General features: G+C 42.5%; 1 protein-coding gene across 1 annotated transcript in view; it reads right to left on the bottom strand.

The window, feature by feature from the left end:
• LOC139549395 (chloride channel protein 2-like) overlaps positions 1 to 22413 on the bottom strand; it is a 66657-nt gene extending 44244 nt beyond the window's left edge. Inside the window, exons 1-8 of the mRNA XM_071359863.1 lie at positions 22212 to 22413; positions 16588 to 16741; positions 10213 to 10344; positions 6435 to 6563; positions 6176 to 6309; positions 4915 to 4992; positions 1875 to 1953; positions 1148 to 1273 (exon numbers count right to left, since the gene is read on the bottom strand). Coding sequence (XP_071215964.1) covers positions 1148 to 1273; positions 1875 to 1953; positions 4915 to 4992; positions 6176 to 6309; positions 6435 to 6563; positions 10213 to 10344; positions 16588 to 16741; positions 22212 to 22256 — 877 coding nt within the window. The 5' untranslated portion in view covers positions 22257 to 22413. The remainder of the gene's footprint in view (positions 1 to 1147; positions 1274 to 1874; positions 1954 to 4914; positions 4993 to 6175; positions 6310 to 6434; positions 6564 to 10212; positions 10345 to 16587; positions 16742 to 22211) is intronic.
• Positions 22414 to 24371: the final 1958 nt, after the last annotated feature.

The following is a 24371-nucleotide window of genomic DNA, read 5'->3' as shown; positions in this document are numbered from 1 at the left end:
TGACGTAATAAAATGTGTAAAAAGTCAAGGGGTCTGAATACTTTACAAATGCACTGCAGAACATTGTAGCAATGCTTTGAGAAATACTTCCATTATCGTTGAAGTTTGTTTTTAGAACAATTCTGGATCATCATGTCATAACCTTACAGAATCATTTTACAAGAGTCTTGCAAGAAGTTTGTTGTTATAGGTGTTAGTAGTAAGGTCTCCCTCAACATTAACTGAATATTTCAGGAATATTTCTTGTTTGTTGTTACAGGTGTTAGTAGTAAGGTCTCCTTCAACATTAACTGAATATTTCAGGAATGTTTCTTGTATGCTGTTATAGGTGTTAGTAGTAAGGTCTCCCTCAACATTAACTGAATATTTTGGAAAGAATATTGGAGGTTTAAAAATTATTCTAAAGTTTCTTATTTAAAAGGTCAGACTTGATTTTCCCTAATGAAAAATGTATCAACCCATACAAAAATGTCCATTAATTATAATCCACTTATTAATTCACATTTCCTGTTGCTGCAAGATTATTTTCCTGCTGTGAGAAACTGGTCAAATTAAGATCCTATGCCTGGATAGGTGTCTCGGATATCCATTAATGTTAGTGAAATATTCCAGTGATGTTTTCTCAGAACTAATATAATTGAATGCAGACATGATTGCTGAAGAAGGTTTAGGGAACATTATTGGAATAATCATGTCATAATGTCACACTGTGACACACTGAAACTTTGTCACACTGAAACTTCATGAAAGCATAGTGGGAATATTCCCTGCTTGTTGTTATGCATGTTTTTGATAACATCTTCATCAACATTAGCAGAACGTTCACGTAATATATTCTCAAAGCCATTTCTATTGCTCTCATATTTTGTTGTGGCAGTATGTTTTAAAAGTACTTGTACATTGTGTTATTACATTACCTGGAAACCTGTTAGGGGAATGTTCTGCAGTGGTTGTTACAGATGTTGTGCACAACATTTTAGTGAACGTTAGGAGAACATTCCAAGTATAATACATTTTAAACACCTAATAAAAAACATTTGGTTATCAAAAACATTATTGGAATGTTCGATAAAACCCTAACTATAACATAAGTTAATGTTCTGGGAATGCTCCCAGTTTGCTGGGTACACATGTAAACATGTCTTACCCTCGTCTCTGTTCCACACGGCCAGGACTCTGTACATGAAGGCAGTGACGGTAGCAGCGAAGAACCCTCTCCAGTAGTTCCTCACAGTGAAGAAAGTAGACATTGCCTCAATACTGAACAGCAAACCTATCACACACACAGGCACACACAAACACACACACACACACACATACACACACACATATTACTCAGAAACACACAGGAAGATAATTAGTAACTATGCCTCAATCAGGGGAGTGACGGGTGTAAGACTATTTCCAAGATAAATACACAACGAAGAGGACTAAAGGTCAAGAGGACTAAAAGTCAAGAGAGGACTATGGAAATAGTGTTTTTTCTGTAATAGGGAATTATTGATCAATGGGTCAGAGACATGGAATGAATTTGTCTAGGCATTGAGCCTGAAATAGGATACTTGTTATTTGGCCATTGGCCCAGTTTTATTGCAAGGAATTCTAATTGGTCAACCACAGGCTAGGGCTGGGTTATAAAACTACATCCTGTCCCTTTGTTCTGTGGAGAGAATCAATGAGGACAGGGGAGAATGAACATCTACCTCTCAGCATAACATCCTCTTGAATAAACCTATTTTTCTCCCCCTAATTTGCTTTGGGGTCTGTGTTATTGAAGAGTAACATCAATTGCTAACAGGGGGGAAGAAGTAAACCTTACAATCTCCGACCCAGCCAGTGTATCAGTCAGTAAGTGTTATGTTGGTGCCACTCACCTCCAATAGGGGCAGCGAAAACACAGCTCACCCCCACAGCACAGGCAACTGACAACAGCTCAATGTTCCTCGACTCATTCTGTAAGCACATAGGGAGAGGTGTGTTTACATTTACAGACACACACAGCCTGCGAGGTAGGCTGTTGTCAGGATGGATGTAGGCCTAGTAGTGTGGAAGGAGGCAGACAATGATGCTACATTTTTCTGCACAAGGTCAGGGCTTTTATGAGCAAAAATGGGGAATAAATAAGCACAAAAAGTAGGCTACTACATTATTTACAAAATAATAAACAGGACGAAGAGCAATATCAACTGGATTTAAATCAATAAGTCAGCCAACTGACCTCCCCCAGGGCAGGCCTCAGTAATGACTGATAGCAATTAGCATGCACAGCAGCAAGTATAGCCCAACCTATCACTGTCACAGCTGTTGTGACAGGGGAAAATTGGGATAATGCATTTCACTATGGAATATACAATTTCACACCAACAGGATGGCATGAACAGTTAAAACATTGCGCTCTCCAACACACCTCTGTTTGCCTGTCACAACAAGGAAATATGAAGAATCCTTCTCCAACTACCAGGACAAATAAAGTAAGCAAGCATTTATATTTCTTTAGCTTTGCAAGAGCGCTAAAGTGTTTATTCCTAAACATGATTACTTTGTAGGTAATATTTGAATGAACAAATGCATGGATGGAAGAGTAATTCATGTGGAATCGCAAACAAAAGCCATAAAATGCGGCATATTCATACAGTGGGGAGAACAAGTATTTGATACACTGCCGATTTTGCAGGTTTTCCTACTTACAAAGCATGTAGAGGTCTGTAATTTTTATCATAGGTACACTTCAACTATGAGAGACGGAATCTAAAACAAAAATCCAGAAAATCACATTGTATGATTTTTAAGTAATTAATTTGCATTTTATTGCATGACATAAGTATTTGATCACCTACCAACCAGTAAGAATTCCGGCTCTCACAGACCTGTTAGTTTTTCTTTAAGAAGCCCTCCTGTTCTCCACTCATTACCTGTATTAACTGCACCTGTTTGAACTCGTTACCTGTATAAAAGACACCTGTCCACACACTCAATCAAACAGACTCCAACCTCTCCACAATGGCCAAGACCAGAGAGCTGTGTAAGGACATCAGGGATAAATTGTAGACCTGTACAAGGCTGGGATGGGCTACAGGACAATAGGCAAGCAGCTTGATGAGAAGGCAACAACTGTTGGCACAATTATTAGAAAATGGAAGAAGTTCAAGATGACGGTCAATCACCCTCGGTCTGGGGCTCCATGCAAGATCTCACCTCGTGGGGCATCAATGATCATGAGGAATGTGAGGGATCAGCCCAGAACTACACGGCAGGACCTGGTCAATGACCTGAAGAGAGCTGGGACCACAGTCTCAAAGAAAACCATTAGTAACACACTACGCCGTCATGGATTAAAATCCTGCAGCGCACGCAAGGTCCCCCTGCTCAAGCCAGCGCATGTCCAGGCCCGTCTGAAGTTTGCCAATGACCATCTGGATGATCCAGAGGAGGAATGGGAGAAGGTCATGTGGTCTGATGAGACAAAAATAGAGCTTTTTGCTCTAAACTCCACTCGCCGTGTTTGGAGGAATAGAAGGATGAGTACAACCCCAAGAACACCATCCCAACCGTGAAGCATGGAGGTGGAAACATCATTCTTTGGGGATGCTTTTCTGCAAAGGGGACAGGACGACTGCACCGTATTGAGGGGAGGATGGATGGGGCCATGTATCGCGAGATCTACACCAACAACCTCCTTCCCTCAGTAAGAGCATTGAAGATGGGTCGTGGCTGGGTCTTCCAGCATGACAACGACCCGAAACACACAGCCAGGGCAACTAAGGAGTGGCTCCGTAAGAAGCATCTCAAGGTCCTGGAGTGGCCTAGCCAGTCTCCAGACCTGAACCCAATAGAAAATCTTTGGAGGGAGCCGAAAGTCCGTATTGCCCAGCGACAGCCCCGAAACCTGAAGGATCTGGAGAAGGTCTGTATGGAGGAGTGGGCCAAAATCCCTGCTGCAGTGTGTGCAAACCTGGTCAAGAACTACAGGAAACGTATGATCTCTGTAATTGCAAACTAAGGTTTCTGTACCAAATATTAAGTTCTGCTTTTCTGATGTATCAAATACTTATGTCATGCAATAAAATGCAAATTAATTACTTAAAAATCATACAATGTGATTTTCTGGATTTTTGTTTTAGATTCCGTCTCTCACAGTTGAAGTGTACCTATGATAAAAATTACAGACCTCTACATGCTTTGTAAGTAGGAAAACCTGCAAAATCATCAGTGTATCAAATACTTGTTCTCCCCACTGTATACAGTACAGATACAACACAGAGAGGAGGGAGGAAGAGAGAAGGGATGAGGGAAGGAGAGAGGCGAGAGGGAGCCGAGGGAGAGAAGGAAAAGATTAAGGGGAGATGGACGGACAGACGGACGGACGGACGGACGGACGGACGGACAGACAGACAGACAGACGTACAGTATGCAGCAAAGGAGTGGTCAACTCTTGAGGGGACTTGGGGGTTTGGCTCAAAGATTCCCCCCGGACCCCGGCCCTTCAAACACACACACACACACACACACACACACACACACACACACACACACACACACACACACACACACACACACACACACACACACACACACACACACACACACACACACACACACACACACACACACACACATACACACACACACACACAAAAAACCTACAGTACAGTTCTGTCATTAGGGAGAGAGGAGTCTGTTCGGTGATTTATGGATTTAAGCATCTCAACTACAGTGGAGTTGGTTTGACTGCACGAACAGTGGCTACAATAGATGATAAATAGATATAGTGATAGTGATGAGATATACTGTGGTTTAGTTGTGAAGTTAGGGTATGGAAGTGAAATACTGACAGAGGCATGTATAGTGTTGAAAGCTTATTAAGAACATATTGGTAACAATGTGGTAACATGTGTGTGTACAGGTGTAGTTTACCTCATAGATTCCTCCAAACAGAGACATGAACTTGCAGAGAAGTGCAGCACCAAGACTAGCAATGTGAACAAACGGACTCTAGAGAGGAAGAGAGAATGACTTGTGAATTATTTCTTAAAACAATTGGTAAAAAAAAAAAAATTGTTACATACTTAAAGAAAACCACATCACACTTAAACTTCAGTTTCACTCATCCCGGAATAAAAACAAGTCACATTTTTCCAAAAGGGTCAATGTAGTCCAGAGGTTTAAAACAGAAACATATCGGAAAGTGTGACACCCTCCAGGAGACTAACCTACTCCTGGTGTTGAGAAGCAACACTTCTCCCCAATACAACTAGTCCCCTTCTCTCTCTCTCCCTCTCCCTCCCTTTCTCCACTTTTTTTTAACTCTCAGAGGAGGAAAGGTGTCCAGTCTTTCTTTCTTTACCTCCGTTTCCCTCCCTGTTTTTACACTCACTCATGACCTCTCTCTCTGTCTCTCTCTCCACTTTTCAAACTCTCTGAGAGGAGGGAGAGGTCTCCAGTCTTTTTCTTTACAAAATGTATGCACTCAAAGCTTACTGTAAGTCACCCTGAATAAGAGTGTCTGATAAATCACTAAAATATCAAATGTAACATGTGTGTACACAAACACCCTCCTCAGTGTGTTCCTATACGTCTCCTCTCCTCCAGTGTATCATCGATTAATCTCAGGTCTTTCAAGATTACAATGATCTAATTTTCTTTCCCTCTTCCACCCCCCGTCTCCTCTCCACCCTCCTTCATCCCCCTCTCCTCTCCTCCCCACCCTCCTTCACACCCCTCTCCTCTCCTCTCTCATTCATCCCCCTCTCCTCTCCTCTCCTCCCTCATTCATCCCCCTCTCCTCTCCACCCTCATTCATCCCCCTCTCCTCTCTACCCTCATTCATCCCCCTCTCCTCTCCTCTCCTTTCCTCCCTCCTTATCCCCCTCCCCTGTCCTCCCTCTCCACTGTGACCAACGGGGTAGCCTGAGTGCAACGTGTGTGGCTGTATGACAGGGACACAGGACACGTGTAACCACAACCACATGCCTGTGTGTGTGCTTCACCGTGAGAACCACTTGTCCTGTGAATGGAGTGTGTGTCTGCATAACAGTACTGTACTGTCAGCAACAAGTGACAACTACCCACACTCACACAAGCCTGACTGTGAGAAGAGGATGTGTGAGGACTGTTGAGAAGAATGTTTACAGAGTGTGTGTGTGTGTGTACTGTGTGTAGAGAGTGCGTGTGTTACCTCCTTGCCCAGAGGCATGCCACTGCCCAGGGCAAACGTGAGACCGATGACTTTGGCCACAAAGGTTTTAAAGGTGAGGTATTCTTTCAGCACTACACCCCTCAGAATGGTCTTAATCTCTGGGATACCTGAACCTAGAGGGGGAGGGGGAGAGGGGGTTAGTGTGGGTATGTTATGGTCAGTATGTGTGTGTAGTATGTGTGTGTGTGTGTGTGTGTGTGTGTGTGTGTGTGTATGATTGTGTGAGTGTGTGTCTTACCTACGGCCTGTGGGGCCAGTATCTGTGTGAAGCCAGCTGAGAAGGTGATGAGCACCACAGGGTAGGTGACCCAGGCCAGGTACTGGAGAAACACATTACTCTCCAGGTTCACATACATCCACTTCTGTGCTGTGGACACACACACACACACACACACACACACACACACACACACACACACACACACACACACACACACACACACACACACACACACACACACACACACACACACACACACACACACCAATATCAACTTGATGTCAATCATAAAGTAAAAGTACATCTAAAGTCATGCTTCAACTGAGACGGACAGAAAGATTACTTATGAGTACCTCAACAACAGTAGAATACGCAGGACTCCTCTCCCTAAAAGGACTGCTTTACAGGGAGAGATCAAAAGTGTGTGTGTGCATGTGTGTGTGTGTGTGTGGAGAAAGGGGATAAGAGGATGTGTCTATATGAGTTCTTGCTTCTAGATTACTCTCTCTTCACTTTCTCCACGTGCATCAGTCTCCCCCTTGGCACACACACACAATAACGCAGCAATGTGTGTAAATGTCTGTTTGACTGAAGAAACGATGGATTTCTAATGGCAGAAAAAGACACACACACACACCTGCATGCAGCTTAGGGAGACAGCAATTTGCACTGCAGATCATCATGAACACACACACACACCCTGGTTTGACGGGTGTGTGTACGTAAACCACAGTGTCTGAGATCATCTTGAGTGTGGTTTAATGTCTTCTTTAGCTGCATGCAGGAGATGTGTCAGATTAAATGATTCAGCCAGAGGAACAGTGTTTCAAGTTTCAAGATTTATTAGTTGTACGTACAGTTGAAGTCAGAAGTTTACATACACTTCGGTTGGAGTCATTAAAACTAATTTTACAACCACTCCACAAATTTCTTGTTAACAAACTATAGTTTTGGAAAGTCGGTTAGGACATCTACTGTGTGCATGACACAAGTAATTTTTCCAACAATTGTTTACGGACCTATTATTTCACTTATAATTCACTGTATCACAATTCCAGTGGGTCAGAAGTTTACATACACTAAGTTGACTGTGCCTTTAAACAGCTTCGAAAATTCCAGAAAATGACATCATAGCTTTAGATGCTTCTGATAGGCTAATTGACAACATTTGAGTCAATTGGAGGTGTACCTGTGTATTTCTTGGTACCACATTCATCTGTACAAACAATAATACGCAAGTATAAACACCATGGGACCACTCAGGAAGGAGACGCATTCTCTCTCCTAGAGATGAACATACTTTGTTGATAAAAGTGCAAATCAATCCCAGAACAACAGCAAAGGACCTTGTGAAGATGTTGGAGGAAACAGGTACTAAAGTATCTATATCCACAGTAAAACGAGTCCTATATCGACATAATCTGAAAGGCCGCTCAGCAAGGAAGAAGCCACTGCTCCAAAACCGCCATTAAAAAGCCAGACCACGGTTTGCAACTGCACTGTTTGGCCATAATGACCATCGTTATGTTTGGAGGAAAAAGGGGGAGGCTTGCAAGCCGAAGAACACCATCCCAACCGTGATGCTCGGGGGTGCTTTGCTACAGGAGGGACTGGTGCACTTCACAAAATAGATGGCATCATGAGGAAAGAAAATTATGTGGATGTATTGAAGCAACATCTCAAGACATCAGTCAGGTAGTTAAAGCTTGGTCGCAAATCGGTCTTCCAAATGGACAATGACCCCAAGCATACTTCCAAAGTTGTGGCAAAATGGCTTAAGGACAACAAAGTCAAGGTATTGGAGTGCCCATCACAAAGCCCTGACCTCAATCCTATAGAAAATTTGTGGGCAGAACTGAAAAAGCGTGTGCGAGCAAGGAGGCCTACAAACCTGCCTCAGTTACACCAGCTGTCAGGAGGAATGGGCCAAAATTCACCCAATTTGCGGAATGCTACCCGAAACGTTTGACCCAAGTTAAACCATTTCAAGGCCAAATACTAATTGAGTGTATGTAAACTTCTGACCCACTGGGAATGTGATGAAAGAAATAAAAGCAGAAAAAAATCATTGTCTCTACTATTATTCTGACATTTCACATTCTTCAATTAAAGTGGTGATCCTAACTGACCTAAGACAGGGAATTTTTACTATAATTAAATGTCAGGAATTGTGAAAAACTGAGTTTAAATGTATTTGGCTAAGGTGTATGTAAACTTCCGACTTCAACTGTACATGGTATAAACCGTCCAACGAAATGCAAACTTGCAGTTTCCTTCTCAACAATGCAACAACAATAAGAAATAATAAAAGACAATAATACGAACATGAAGTAAATGGCTCAGTAGAATAAAATAAACATTTTAGCATAAGTATAATACAGGACAGCACAATTTATAGTCCAATATGTACATGTGTTCTGGGGAAGGGGGGGTGGGGAGCAAGTGTTTAAATTGTGCAGTATTTAGCCATCATAATAAGAGTCTGGTAAAAGCAGTGGTGTGTGTGTGTGTGTGTGTGTGTGTGTGTGTGTGTGTGTGTGTGTGTGTGTGTGTGTGTGTGTGTGTGTGTGTGTGTGTGTGTGTGTGTGTGTGTGTGTGTGTGTGTGTGTGTGTGTGGGTGTGTCTGTGTGGGTTTGTGCATGAGGGAGTGAGTGCATGTGTGCGAAGGTGCAGAGAATCAGAGCAGGTGGCCAGTCCAATTAAAGTGTTCTGCAGTATGATGGCTTGTAGATAGAAACTGTCAGGACGCTCTCGATGGTGCAGCGGCAACATTCGAATTTCTTCAGCCGCCTTAGGAAGTTAAAGACACTGTTGACAAGAGTGGTGACAAGTCCTCAGTGATGTGGGCGGTGAGGAACTTTAAACTGCTGACTCTCTCTCTCCAGTCCCATTGATGTGACTCAGGGCATGTTCCCTCCTCTGCTTGAACTCCTTGGTTTTGCTGACGTTGAGGGAGAGGTTGTTATCCTGTCACCACAATGCCACTTCACTTACCTAACTGGTTATCAGGCCTACAACTGTGGTGTCGTCACCAAACATTATGATGGAGTTGGTATCGTGCAAAGCCACGCAGTTGTGGGTGAACAGGGAGTACAGCAGAGGGCTGAGGACACACCCCTGGGGGGCCAGTTGCAAAGGGTGGTGTCCAGACCCAGGGCCCTGATCTTGGTGTCGAGCTTGGATGGAACAATAGTGTTGAATACTGAACTGTAGTGTATGAACAGCATTCTTACATAGGTGCTCCTCTTGTCCAGATGTGTTACAGCCGTTTGAATAGCGATGGAAATGGCATTTTCTGTGGATCTGTTGGAGAGGTAGGCAAATTGGAGTGGGTCCAGTGTGCCTGGCATGCTAGCCTTGATGTGGGCCATGACCAGCCTCTCAAAGTAAGTGGAGGTGGTGGGTAGTCCCTGTTGGACAGGTGGTTAGTCATCATGTATCCAGTTGTAAAAGCTGTATAGCTCGTTTGTGTCAAGATAGAAGACTTCAACCTTGACAAGATATACACACAAAAGATACATTCAAACCTAATGGGAGAACACTGACAATGTGCTTACACACACCATGGGGTCTAAGTAGTCTGTGCACCATTTGGCTTCCCCGCATCCTCTCCCGACAACCTGCTCTCCTCCTCCCTCCCTCTTTCTCTCCTCTCTTTTCCCTCCCTCCCTCACCTTGTAGACAGGTTGCGATAGTGAAGTCGATGACCCAGCTGACTAGAGCCATCAGTAGACCAAGGAGTCTACCTCTCTTTCCCTTCCTAACTCCCTCCTTCCCAACTCCCTCCCTCTCTTACATTGTAGACAGATGCCGATACCGAAGTCGACCAGCCAGCTGAGCAGAGCCATGAATAGACCCAGGAGGATGAGGAAGATCCAGTCTTCACCAACACAAGAGATGAGGAACTTCTGACAGCGCACTGTACAGACTGGAGGGAAGAGAGATACAGGTGCACACTGTTAGACGACAACAACAACACTTACTAGAACAGTACCAGTGAGTCAAGTCAGTCAGAACTACAATACAAACAAACCAACACATCTTACAGACTGAGGAGAGAAGAGAAGCATTGTTAAAACTACATTACCCACCTTGGAGTCAAGACCACCCATACCCACCATACAATGTAACACCCTCACCATGTTTTACTAAGTTAACTTTTGCACAGACTAGTATCATTTAACACAGTGATGTTCTGCTCTGTCTCCCGTCCTCTCCTCTAACTCCCCCTCCCCTCCCCTACACACACACACACACACACACACACACACACACACACACACACCACACACACACACACACACACACACACACACACACACACACACACACACACACACACACACACACACACACACACACACTGACTCTACCAGTTCTTCCCCTACTTCCCTCCACTGTTGTAACATTATTCCTGCTCCCCAGTCATCTTATTCAGTCTTCTCTCATCTCACCAATGTACTAAACCACACTAATGCTACTTTACCACAGTACAAGATTCTTTCTTTTCCTCATCTAAAGCATTACTACTCTCCCTATTTCTGTCTCTACACTTTCCTCCTCCTCTATAGTACGGCCTCTGTGTGCTATTGTATAGGGCAACAGGTTGTAATGTTGATGACATGGATAGGTGTGTACAATCATGGCCAAAAGTTTTGAGAATTTGTATGATGGCAATTTGCATATACTGCAGAATGTTATGAAGAGTGATCAGATGAATTGCAATTAATTGCAAAGTTCCTCTTTGCCATGCAAATGAACTGAATCCCCAAAAAACATGTCCACTGCATTTCAGCCCTGCCACAAAAGGACCAGCTGACATCATGTCAGTGATTCTCTCGTTAACACAGGTGTGAGTGTTGACGAGGACAATGCTGGAGATCACTCTGTCATGCTTATTGAGTTCGAATAACAGACTGGAAGCTTCAAAAGGAGGGTGGTGCTTGGAATCATTGTTCTTCCTCTGTCAACCATGGTTACCTGCAAGGAAACACGTGCCGTCATCATTGCTTTGCACAAAAAGGGCTTCACAGGCAAGGATATTGCTGCCAGTAAGATTGCACCTAAATCAACCATTTATCGGATCATCAAGAACTTCAAGGAGAGCGGTTCAATTGTTGTGAAGAAGGCTTCATGGTGCCCAAGAAATTCCAGCAAGCGCCAGGACAGTCTCCTAAAGTTGAGGCACCACCAGTACAGAGCTTGCTCAGGAATGGCAGCAGACAGGTGTGAGTTCATCTGCACTCACAGTGAGGCAAAGACTTTTGGAGGATGGCCTGGTGTCAAGAAGGGCAGCAAAGAAGCCACTTCTCTCCAGGAAAAACATCAGGGAAAGACTGATATTCTGCAAAAGGTACAGGGATTAGACTGCTGAGGACTGGGGTAAAGTCATTTTCTCTGATGAATCCCCTTTCCGATTGTTTGGGGCATCCGGAAAAAAAGCTTGTCCGGAGAAGACAAGGTGAGCTCTACCATCAGTCCTGTGTCATTCCAACAGTAAAGCATCCTGAGTCCATTCATGTGTGGGGTTGCTTCTCAGCCAAGGGAGTGGGCTCACTCACAATTTTGCCTAAGAACACAGCCATGAATAAAGAATGGTACCAACACATCCTCCGAGAGCAACTTGGAACAGTTGAACGGTTTTCCTCCAACACATTGGTGCGGTTGGCTTCTGGGATAAGCGGGTGTTAAGAAGCGCGGTTTGGCGGGTCATGTTTCAGAGAACGCATGACTCGTCCTTCGCCTCCTGAGCTCGTTGGGGAGTTGCAGCAATGAGACAAGATCAAAATTCGGGGTAAATAAGACTGACTTTGAGTGTCCCTGTGTCGAACTTCCACAACATATCCCTTTGAGCATGGTGAAGTTATTAATTACACTTTGGGTGGTGTATCAATACACCCAGTCCCCTCCTAACTCAGTTGCCAGAAAGGAAGGAGATGGTGTAGGGGTTTCATCATGAGACCAATGGTGACTTTAAAACAGTTACAGGGTTTAATGGCTGTGATAGGAGATGGATCAACAACACTGTAGTTACTCCACAATACTAACCTAATTGACAGAGTGAAATTAAAGAAGCCTGCACAGATAAAAAAATATTCTAAGGCACTGCAACAAGACACTAAAGTAATACTGAAAAAAATGTGGCAAAGCAATTCACTTTTTGTCCTGAATACAAAGTGTTATGTTTGGGACAAATCCAATACAACACATTGCTGAGCAACACTCTCAATATTTTCAAGCATGGTGGTGGCTGCATCATGTTATGGGTATGCTTGTAATCGTTAAGGACTGAGGAGTTTTTCAGGATAAAAAAGAAATGGAATAGAGCTAAGCACATGCAAAATCCTAAAGGAAAACCTGGTTCAGTCGATCGTTATAATGAGTGGACCAAGATGCAGCGTGGTATGGTTCCATCCTCTTTATTTGTAAGTGAAACTCACAGAAAACAATAAAGCGCAAAACGAAACGTGACGCTAATGTAGTGCTCGCAGGCAACTATACATAGACAAGATCCCACAAAGCACAAAGGGGAAATGGGGAAATGGCTGCCTAAATATGATCCCCAATCAGAGACAATGATAAACAGCTGCCTCTGATTGGGAAACATACCAGGCCAACATAGAAATATAATCACCTAGATGACCCACCCTAATCACACCCCGACCTAACCAACATAGAGAATAAAAAGCTCTCTATGGTCAGGGCGTGACACACTGGGAGATGAATTCACTCTTCAGCAGGACAATAACCTAAAACATGAGGCCAAATCTACAATGGAGTTGATTACCAAGAAGAAGGTGAATGTTCCTTAGTGGCTGAGTTACAGTTTTGACTTAAATCTGCTTGAAAATCTATGGCAGGACCTGAAAATAGTTGTCTAGCAATGATCAACAACCAATTTCACAGAACTTGAATCATTTTGAAAAGAATGATGGGAAAACGCTTCTACTAAGCTAACATATGTATTTTTTTAAAGATGGTTATGCCAACGATGATTTAGCTATTTGATTTTGAGGACCCCTTTAGGTATAAGAAAAAAGAATAATTTGATGAAACATTGAATTTGGCCTACTATTAGCACATACAAATAACAGATTCATACATGGAAAAACAGATAGTCCAAAAATAACTCAAAAGAAAGAATGACATGTCTTTAAAATGTCTGTCCTATATCTGAAAGACATAAGAAAGATCAGGATTTTTAAATATTTTTTTACCCATATTTAACAACCCAAAAATTTGCCCTAAACTACTTCTATATACATTTTCGTTCATTTTTTAAACTGGTACAGGGCTACCTTCAGACGAGTCTCATGAGGCTTGTGTGCATCCTAGAGCAAAACATCTACTGACATGTACGTGTTTGTGGGAGTCTCACCTTTCCACAGAGGGGTCATATTAGTGTGTAGCCCAAACTGTTTGGTCGCTACAGACTGAAGTTGGCAGATCGGCGGTACTGACTTCGGCGGTACAGACTTGTGACGCTTGTGGGAGCAAAACGGAGAACACCATCGTGTTCATGAGAGTCTCATCTTTCCATAGAGTGGTGTACAGTGCCTTCAGAAAGTATTCAGACCCCTTAACTTTTCCCACATTTTGTTAGGTTACAGCCTTATTCTAAAATGGATAAAATAAAGAAAAAAATATCTCAACAATCTACACAATAACACATAATGACAAAGCAAAAACAGTGTTTTAGAATTTTTAGCAGATTAAAATAAAAAATAAAATATTACATGTACATAATTATTCAGACCCTTTTTACACATTACTTTGTTGAAGCACCTTTGACAGCGATTACAGCCTCGAGTGGTCTTGTGTATGACACTACAAGCTTGGTGTAACGAGTGCGCTGAGAGTCGGGAAGCAAGTACAGGGAGTGTTTTAATAAATAAACAAAACAATAAACACGAAACACAAACAACGCACCAACATGAAACAGAGTCAATAACACCTGAGGAAAGAACCAAAGGGGAGTGACAGATATAGGGAAGATAATCAAGGAGGTGATGGAGTCCAGGTGAGTGTTATGAGGCGCTGGTGCGCTTGACGATGGTGACAGGTGTGCGGGATAATCAGCAGCCTGATGACATAGAGGCCGGAGAGGGAGTATACGTGACACTTGGCACACCTATATTTGGGGGTTTCTCCCATTCTTCTCTGCAGATCCTCTCAAGCTCTGTCAGGTTGGATGGGGAGCGTCGCTGCACAGTTCTTTCAGGTCTCTCCTGAGATGTTCGATCAGGTTCAAGTGTGGGCTCTAGCTGGGCCACTCAAGGACATTCAGAGACTTGTCCCGAAGTCACTCCTGCGTTGTCTTGGCTGTGTGCTTAGGGTCGTTGTCCTGTTGGAAGGTGAACCTATGCCCCAGTCTGAGGTCCTGAGTGCTCTGGAGCAGGTTTTCATCAAGGATCTCACAGAACTGTGCCCTGTTAATCTTATTCAGCAGTTCCTGCCGCTGAAAAACATCCCCACAGCATGATGCTGCCACCACCATACTTCACCGTAGGGATGGTGCAAGGTTTCCTCCAGACGTGATGCTTGGCATTCAGGCCAAAGAGTTCAATCTTTGTTTCATCAGACAAGAGAATCTTGTTTCTCATGGTCTGAGAGTCTTTAGGTTTCTTTTGCCAAACTGTAAGCAGGCTGTCATGTGCTTTTTACTGAGGAGTGGCTTCCGTCTGGTCACTACCATAAAGGCCTGATTGGTGGAGTGCTGCAGAGATGGTTGTCCTTCTGAAAGTTTCTCCCATCTCCACAGAGGAACTCTGGAGCTCTTTCAGAGTGACCATCAGGTTCTTGGTCACCTCCCTGACCAAGACCCTTCTCCCCCGATTGCTCAGTTTGGCCGGGCGGCCAGCTCTAGGAAGAGCCTTGGTGGTTACACACTTCTTCTATTTAAGAATGATGGAGGCCACTGTGTTCTTGGGGACCTTCAATGCTGCAGACATTTTTTGGGTACCCTTCCCCAGATCTGTGTCTCGACACAATACTGTCTTCGAGCTCTACGGACAATTCCTTCGACCTCATGGCTTAGTTGTTGCTCTAACATGCACTGTCAACTGTGGGACCTTATATAGACAGGTATGTGCCTTTCCAAATCATGTCCAATCAATTGAATTTACCACAGGTGGTTAAGTTGTATAAACATGTCACGGATGATCAATGGAAACAGGAAGCACCTGCGCTCAATTTCAAGTCTCATAGCAAAGGGTCTGAATACTTATGTAAATAAGGTATTTTGTTTTTCATTTTTAATACATTTGCAAAAATGTCTAAAAACCTGTTTTCGCTTTGTCATTATGGGTCTGAATACTGAGTGGTTAAGGTTAGGGCTATGGCTGTTTCCATCAACTACACTATCATCAAGTATTCTCAGGCTTGCTAGAGCAATGTGAACTGCAGTGGAGCTGTGGTCTGAGCAGTGTGCTCTGACTCCGCCAATCACAACTTCGCGCCAACTGCTGGGCAATTATTCTTGGGGGTTGGACCATTCTTGACACACACAGCAAACTGTTGAGCGTGAAAACCCCAGCAACTTTGCAGTTCTTGACACACATCGGTGCGCCTGGCACCTACTACCATTCAAAGGCAGTAAAATATTTTGTCTTGCCAATTCACCATTTGATTGGCACATATACACAATCCATGTCTCAATTGTATCAAGGCTTAAAAATCCTTCTTTAGCCTGATTGAAGTGGATTGAACAGGTGACATCAATAAGAGATCATAGCTTCCACCTGGATACACCTGGTCAGTCTATGTCAAGGAAAGAGCAGGTGTTCATAATATTTTGTACACTCGCAGTCTATTTCTAGTTAACAGGCTGTTCAGTCTACCAAAAACAAACATATTAATCATTATTATCACCATCAACAGTAAATAGCATGATGTGGCTCACACACCACAAACACTGTACTAGCAAATAAACATCAACACACACACACACTGACTGCACAAACACTCCAAAACTCTCCCTCCCAAATCCCTCCTTCAATACACTCCAGTTTATTTATGTTAGTAACAATGTAACTACATGGTATCTGGGAAAGTTTATGTGAAGTGAGACTTGTTTCACAGTAACAAAGAGAGACAGAGAGAGACCTGGTCAGAGAATATGGTCTGGTTACAATATATCCAGCTTGAGTGGTCAGTATTGGTCAGTACTCACTGCGACACTTGGCGCAGCAGCCCTTGTCATTCTCCAGGAGTTCCAGGGAGCGTGAGCGTTCTGTGACCGAGGGCCTCTGCACCTCCTCCTCCCTCAGGCGAGCTGCCTCTTCTTTAGCATACGCCCCCAACTCCTGTGTGTAGCGACCATACATCTGGAAGAACACACAGAAAGGGTCAAGGGAGAGCAGTAGGTAACACACACACATAAACATATACAAAACATGCCATGTACTTACAGCAAGGACTGGGTCTCACACTAGACAACCCTACCTACTACAACACTAGTTTACTTACACATACTGTAGAGGACATTTCTAGACATCTTGTTGAATGAATGGGTCCCACCGGCACATTGCAATGACAGTCTAAGTATGGTCTATGTATATGGTCCATGTATAGGACTGTATCAGCCAGAACAACTGATCCTATCTACAGTGTATAGGACTGTATCAGCCAGAACAACAGGTAGGATATATGAGAGAGGGGAAGGAAGAGTAGTGATGGGGGGAATCGATAAAGTTACATACCGAAATATAATATTGCAATATTATTTTTGCACTAGTTAGCTGTACCTGCACCAAAACTCCAGTATGTTTCCTTCATAGCTTGTTCTCCATCTTCTTTTTAAATAGGTAGCCAATTTGTTTTCTGCACTTTTATTTCCATGACTGATCAAAACTCGTTTTCTAATGGCTCTCTCTTGTCCCTCTGCAGCAGATATATGATGAGCAATATGTTTGTGCCTTTTACTAAGGAGTGGCTTCCGTTTAGCCACTCTACCATAAAGGCCTGATTGGTGGAGTGCTGCAGAGATGGTTGTCCTTCTGGAACAGGTATTCCCAAACTGGGGTAGCAATGCGGTCGGGGGTAAGCCAAATAAAAATGTGATTCACATTTTTTATCTTCACATTTTCAAACAGTACATTTATATATTCCAACGGGGCTGTACATTTGGGTGAGGTTTTTCTCTCGCATGAGTAGCCTCGTTTCACTGCCAAAATTAAAATTAAACCGTCTAATGTTCAGCGAAATAACAACACAATGTCAAATACAGGTAGCCTAGTCAAATAATTAACATCCAATCACATTAACTGTTACTCTCTCGTTGGAAACCTTCACTCTTGCACAGACATTTAGAAACGAAACTTGACAATTTGAAAAATAAGCCACAGAGTTTTTGGAGCGAGAATAAAGACGGCTTCGAGTAGTAAGACACGTATAAAAGCCACAGATACCATTAATAAGAAGGGTCTAGAAGCGTCTTATATGGTGAGCAACCGAGTGGCTAAGACAGTGTCACGTGTGCTTCCTATCCGGCCTCTAGGTCACCACTCCCAGCACACACGTTACAGACAGGTAAGCCCCATACTATTGTGGAGGACTTAACTCTTCCTGCTGCCGTGGATATGACTGGGACAATGCTGGGGGAAAAGGACAAAAAACTATACAGACAATGCCTTCATCAAACAACACTGTTTCACTATGCATCAGTGACATGGCAGGAGATGTTTTGAAACAATTACTGCTTCGCATACAAGCCAGTGAATTATATATGTTACAGCTTGATGAGTCAACAGACGTGGCGGGCCTGGCACATCTCTTGGTATATGTCCGTTACATTTATGGGATGTCAATTAAGGAAGACATCCTCTTCTGCAAACCACTGGAAACCAGGAGAACATGAGAGGATATTTTTAAAGTAATGGACTTTGGTGGTCAAGGTGTGTTGGTATCTGTACTGACGGAGCAAAAGCCACGATAGGGAGACATAGTGGAGTGGTAATGCGCATGCAAGCAGTTGCTCCCAACGCCACTTGGGTACACTGCAGCATCCACCGAGGGGCTCTTGTTGCCAAGGGAATGCCTGACAGCTTGAAAGACATTTTGGACAATACAGTGAAAATGGTTAAATTTGTTAGAGCAAGGCCCTTGAACTCTCGTGTATTTTCTGTATTATGCAATGATATGGGCAGCGACCATATAACGCTTTTAAAACATATAGAAGTGCACTGGTTATCAAGGGGCAAAGTATTGACACGTTTTTTTTAAATTGAGAGACGAGCTTAAAGTTTTCTTTACTGACCATAATTTTCCCTTGTCTGACCGCTTGCATGATGATTCGTTTCTCACACGACTGGCCTATCTGACTTGCCTAGTTAAATAAAGGTTAAATAAAAAAATACAAAATGTGGGTGATGTTTTTTCTCGCCTGAATGATCTGAATCTAGGATTATAGGGACTCTCTGCAACTATATTCAATGTGTGGGACAAAATTGAGGTTATGGTTAAGAAGTTGGAGCTCTTTTCTGTCTGCATTAACGAGGACCACACACAGGTCTTTTCATCATTGTATGATTTTTTGTGTGCAAATGAACTCAAGCTTACGGACAACGTCAAATGTGATATAGCGAAGCACCTGAGTGAGCTGGGTGCACATTTACACAGGTACTTTCCGGAAACGGACAACACAAACAACTGGATTCATTCTCCTTTTCATGCACTGCCTCCAGCCCACTTACCAATATCTGAACAAGAGAGCCTCATCAAAATTGCAACAAGCGGTTCTGTGAAAATGTAATTTAATCAGAAGCCACTGCCAGATATCTGGATACGGCTGCGCTCAGAGTTTCTTGCCTTGGCAAATCGCGCTGTTAAGACACTGATGCCCTTTGCAACCACGTACCTATGTGAGAGTGGATTCTCGGCCCTCACTAGCATGAAAACTAAAAACAGGCACAGATTGTGTGTGGAAAATGATTTAAGACTGAAACTTACTCCAATACAAGCAAACATTGCAGAGTTATGTGCATCCTTTCAAGCACACCCTTCTCATTAACCTGTGGTGAGTTATTCACCATTTTTAATGAACAAATAAGGTATTATATGTAAAATGGCTAAATAAAGAGATTTTTTTTTATTTATTATTATTTGTGCCCTGGTCCTATAAGAGCTCTTTGTCACTTCCCACAAGCTGGGTTATGACAAAAAACACACACTCATTATTATGTTTAATACATGTATTGTATAGTGTGTGTGTGGCAGGCTTACAATGATGGCAAAAAACAACATTTGAGAGTGCACTGACCCTGGTGCTAGAGGGGGTAGGCAGCTGGAAGTTTGGGAACCACTGTTCTGGAAGATTCTCTTATCACAGAGGAACTCTGGAGCTCTGTCAGAGTGACCCTCAAGTTCTTGGTCACCTCCCTGACCAAGTTCTTGGTCACCTCCCTGACCAAGGCCCTTCTTTCTCGATTGCTCAGTTTGGCCGGGCGGCCAGCTCTAGCAAGACTATTGGTGGTTCCAAACCTCTTCCATTTAAGAATGATGGAGGCCACTGGGTTCTTGGGGACCTTCAATGCTGCAGAAAGTGCTTGGTACACCTCCCCAAATCTGTGCCTCGACACAATACCGTCTCTGAGCTCTACAGACAATTCCTTCGACCTCATGGCTTGGTTTTTGCTCTGACATGCACTGTCAACTGTGAGACCTTATATAGACAGGTTTGTGCCTTTCCAAATCATGTCCAATTAATTGAATTTACCACAGGTGGACTCCAATCAAGTTGTAGAAACATCTCAAGGATAATCAGTGGAAACAGGATGCACCTGAGCTCAATTTCGAGTCTCATAGCAAAGGGTCTCAATACTTATGTAAATCAGATATTTTTTTTACATTTTTTTTTATACATTTGCGAAAAACATGTTTTCGCTTTGCCATTATGGGGTATTGTGTGTAGATTGATTAGTATTTTTTTTATCCATTTTAGAATAAAGCGCAACAAAATGTGGAAAATGTCAACGTGTCTGAATATTTTCAAAAGCACATTTATTGATGTATAATGTTAAATTATTATATGAAGTTGCCAAACTTTTAAAGAAATGGCATTTAAATCTTCATACATCATTAGATTACCTTCAGAATGCACTGTATAGGCTACATCATATACTTATAATCAAGTATGATGATGATAATAATAGTCATCATAATAATAATAATCATAATTGTAATAATAATAAATAATCATGCTTAATGTTCCACAAAAATGCCTAAAGAATGTTTTAATACATTTCATTTGCATGAATAATTTTATTTTTTCATAAAAATATGGAAATGACTCATATACTCTCTAATTTATCCTTCTTTACAATAAAGAATTAAGTGTCCCACTTTGCCAATCATAGTGTCCCAATTTACCAGTATGGACTGCAAAAGATGTGGCCTCAGGACAATTTGTGTTTGAAGAAGAGTCATCCATTCTGTGTTAAATATTTCTTAAGTTTTCTTTTGGATAGTGTAGTAGAGTTCTTAAGATATTTAGAACGGTATCATGTTGGGGGTTATGACAATGCGAAGATTCTGTAAGGTGTTCTGGTGTTGTGCCGAAAATCTCCCCCCTGCCAGAATCCCCCCCTTCGCGTGAACGGGCACACACTCAATTCTTAATTGCTGCGACTTGCTTGCTAGTAGAGAGTTCTGCTCTTCACTGAGTCAAATACTTTCTGTGGCACACACTACTGGTCAACATGAGCTACCAAAATGATAATGATGTGTGCCAGGCCTTGCAGTCCCAAGATAGAAGGGGGGGGGGGGGGGTTCGCAAGGCAAGAAAATGGCCTTGCCGAACCCCCCCACCCCCCCTCCTTCTAATTTCCTTCATTTTGTCACTAGAGTCAAATACTTTCTGTGGCACACATCAGAGCCAAATACTTTCTATAGAACAAACATCACGTCAGGATAGGCAAACGAAATGAATACTTCTTGTATGTGTGTTAAACATAGAGGGAGTAAAATGTTGGCAAACAATAAACATTTCAAAACAACTACTAGTCGAATAAGATCAGGGAGAGATGACGAATTTTGGCAAATAGATTTATTTATAGACTAATACACTTTAAACAAATAGCCAAACCGAAAAATGCAGACATTACTTGTGCCTCCCCCGCGATTCAAACCACCAGAATTTTTTTTAAATATGAAACGCAGTCTGACGTGATCATTGACAGCTGCCTTGAAGGAGACAAATAAAAATGCTTTCTTCTACTAAGATCAGTGAAATGTGGGCTAAACTGACAACGGAGTGAAGAGCAGAACTAGCAAGAAGCAGAACTCTCTACTAGCAAGCAAGTCGCAGCAATTAAGAATTGAGTGTGTGCCCGTTCACGCGAAGGGGGGGATTCTGGCAGGGGGGAGATTTTCGGCACAACACCTGTTAGCACATTTTCAGAAAGTGTCCCACTTTACTGTACCTTATGTACATTGTGAAAAATGTAACGACCTTAGACCCATTTAATGCTGTGTTTTAAAATCGGCCTACCCCTTTTAATTGTATTTTTTAAATCTGTGAGAGAGAAATCATAAACCTCTCATAAGTATGTTGTGACCTCTCATTTTACCAAACGTAAGCACCAGCCCAGGTGCGAGTCCAAAACTTTGAAGCCGTTCTCGAAGTAAAGACAGTGAACGACACTGGCTCAAGTAGATGTAACGGACAACACACACCGATTTCACTGTGTAACGAAGTGACGTTGAAGTGGCAACAATTTAGCTGATGAACGCTCAACTGGTCTTGTATATCGAGAGAACGGAGAAAAGCCTTCCTCAGCTAGCAACAAGTTAACTTACCAACGTTTGTTCATAATGGAGCCCCCGCTGATCGTCACTGGCCATGGTTGCGCTGTGTGGCTCGCGCTACCGGCAGAGGGATGCGAGAGATGAGGATGAGGATGAGGAATTATTTTGAGGTAGGAGTGAGACACCAAAGCACTCTCTTGTTTGCTAGTGACTAGAACACTACGCTGATTAAAGTGTCGTGAAGCTGATGACGTTCACGAGATGAACTCAAAAGTGCTGCATAACAAAGTTCCTTCATTTTATATCCCCAAATCTCTTCAATCCAGAGGCGGGACTTGTGTGTGTAGTGCTTTAGGTGCGGGAGCGTCCAAAAAAAAGTTAGTTACATCATTATTTCGCAATCAAAGTTTGTACCGACAGATGTAGCCTATTGTATATTATTATAGAATATTAATCAAATTTATCCTCCAATTGCAACGTCTGCCTATGCCCATACATATTGTCTCAAGAAACGTATATTTTTAATACCCTCAAACACCAAGTTAAGCACACAGTGCCTTCAGAAAGTATTCACACCCCTTTACTTTTTCTACATTTTGTTGTGTTACAGCCTGAATTTAAAATGTATTGAATTGAGATTTTGTGTCACTGATCTACACACAATACCCCATAATGGCAAATTGGAATATCGTTTGTAGAACATTTCAGAAATGTATAAAAAATGTAAAGCTGAAATATCTTGAGTCAATAAGTATTCAACCCCTTTGTTATGGCCTGAATAAGTTCAAGAGTAAAAATGTGCTTAACCAATCATATAATAAGTTGCATGGACTCATTCCGTGTTCAATAATAGTGGTTAACATGATTTTTTTATGACTACCCCATCTCTGTACCCCACACATACAATCATCTGTAAGGTCCCTCAATTGACTAGTGAACTTCAAGCACAGATACATCCACAAAGAGAGGGAGGTTTTTCAATGCCTTGCAAAGAAGGGCACCGATTGATTGGTACAGGTGTTAAATATAAAAAATATATATATTAAATATAAGTGCTGAATATCCCTTTGAGCATGGTGAAGTTATTAATTAGGCTTTGGATGGTGTATCAATACACCCAGTCACTACAAAGATACAGGCGTCCTTCCTAACTCAGTTTCCAGAGCGTATTTCACCATGATGTCAATGATGATTTTAAAAGAGTTACAGAGTTAAATGGTTATGATATGAGAAAACTGAGGATGGATCAACAACATTGTAGTTACTCCACAATACTAACCTAAATGACAGAGTTAAAAAAGATTCCAAAACATGCATCCTGTTTGCAACAAGGCACTTAAGTAATACTGCAGAAATGTGCCAAAGATATTAACTTTTTGCTCTGAATACAAAGCGTTATGTTTGGGACAAATCCAACACAACACATCACCGAGTACCACTCTTCATATTTTCAAGCTTGGTGGTGGCTGCATCATGTTATGGGTATGCTTTTCATTGTTAAGGACTAGGGAGTTTTTTTCAGGATAAAAATAAACTAAATACAGCTATAAGCACAGGGAAAATCCTAGAGAAAAACCTGCTTTCCAAACCTACTTTCCAAGACACTGGGAAAATAATTCACTTTTCACCAGGACAATAACCCCACCTCAAAAAATTCTGTAGTCTATTTAATTCTCAGAAAAATTGCCAACATTTCGAAAAACCTGTTTTCACGTTTTCATTATTGGGTATTGTGTGTGGATGGGTGAGAAAAAAATGTATTTAATCTATTTGGAATTTAGGCTGTAACACAATAACATTTGAAATAAGTCAAGGTTTATGAATACAAACCGTTATGTTTGGGACAACATAGCTAGCCCGGCCAGGGCTCCTGTGCTACCACCGAAGCCCACTCCTGGGCTACAATATCCGGAACCCTTCTACTGCGGGTACGGGGCACGGAATCCCGCCTATCCTCTACGACTGGAATACCGACATAATCTGCCCTAGGATTCCAACAGGCCCCTCAGGCGCGACGCCCGCTGAAGGCCCATTCTGCTAACCTGCTAGGCCTGCTAGCTACCTAGAGCTACTTGGAACCCTACTAATTCCACGACTGGTCTATCGACATCACCGCATAAAGAGGCAAAAACAGACTTAACCCCATCTGCTAACTGCTAGCTTGTTTACCCCGGTCTGCTAACTGCTAACGTTAGCTTTTCTGCCCCGGTT

The sequence above is a fragment of the Salvelinus alpinus genome, chromosome 22 (assembly GCF_045679555.1).
Source record: "Salvelinus alpinus chromosome 22, SLU_Salpinus.1, whole genome shotgun sequence".
NCBI classification, from domain to species: domain Eukaryota; kingdom Metazoa; phylum Chordata; class Actinopteri; order Salmoniformes; family Salmonidae; genus Salvelinus; species Salvelinus alpinus.
This window is presented reverse-complemented; position numbering and strand designations above follow the sequence as displayed.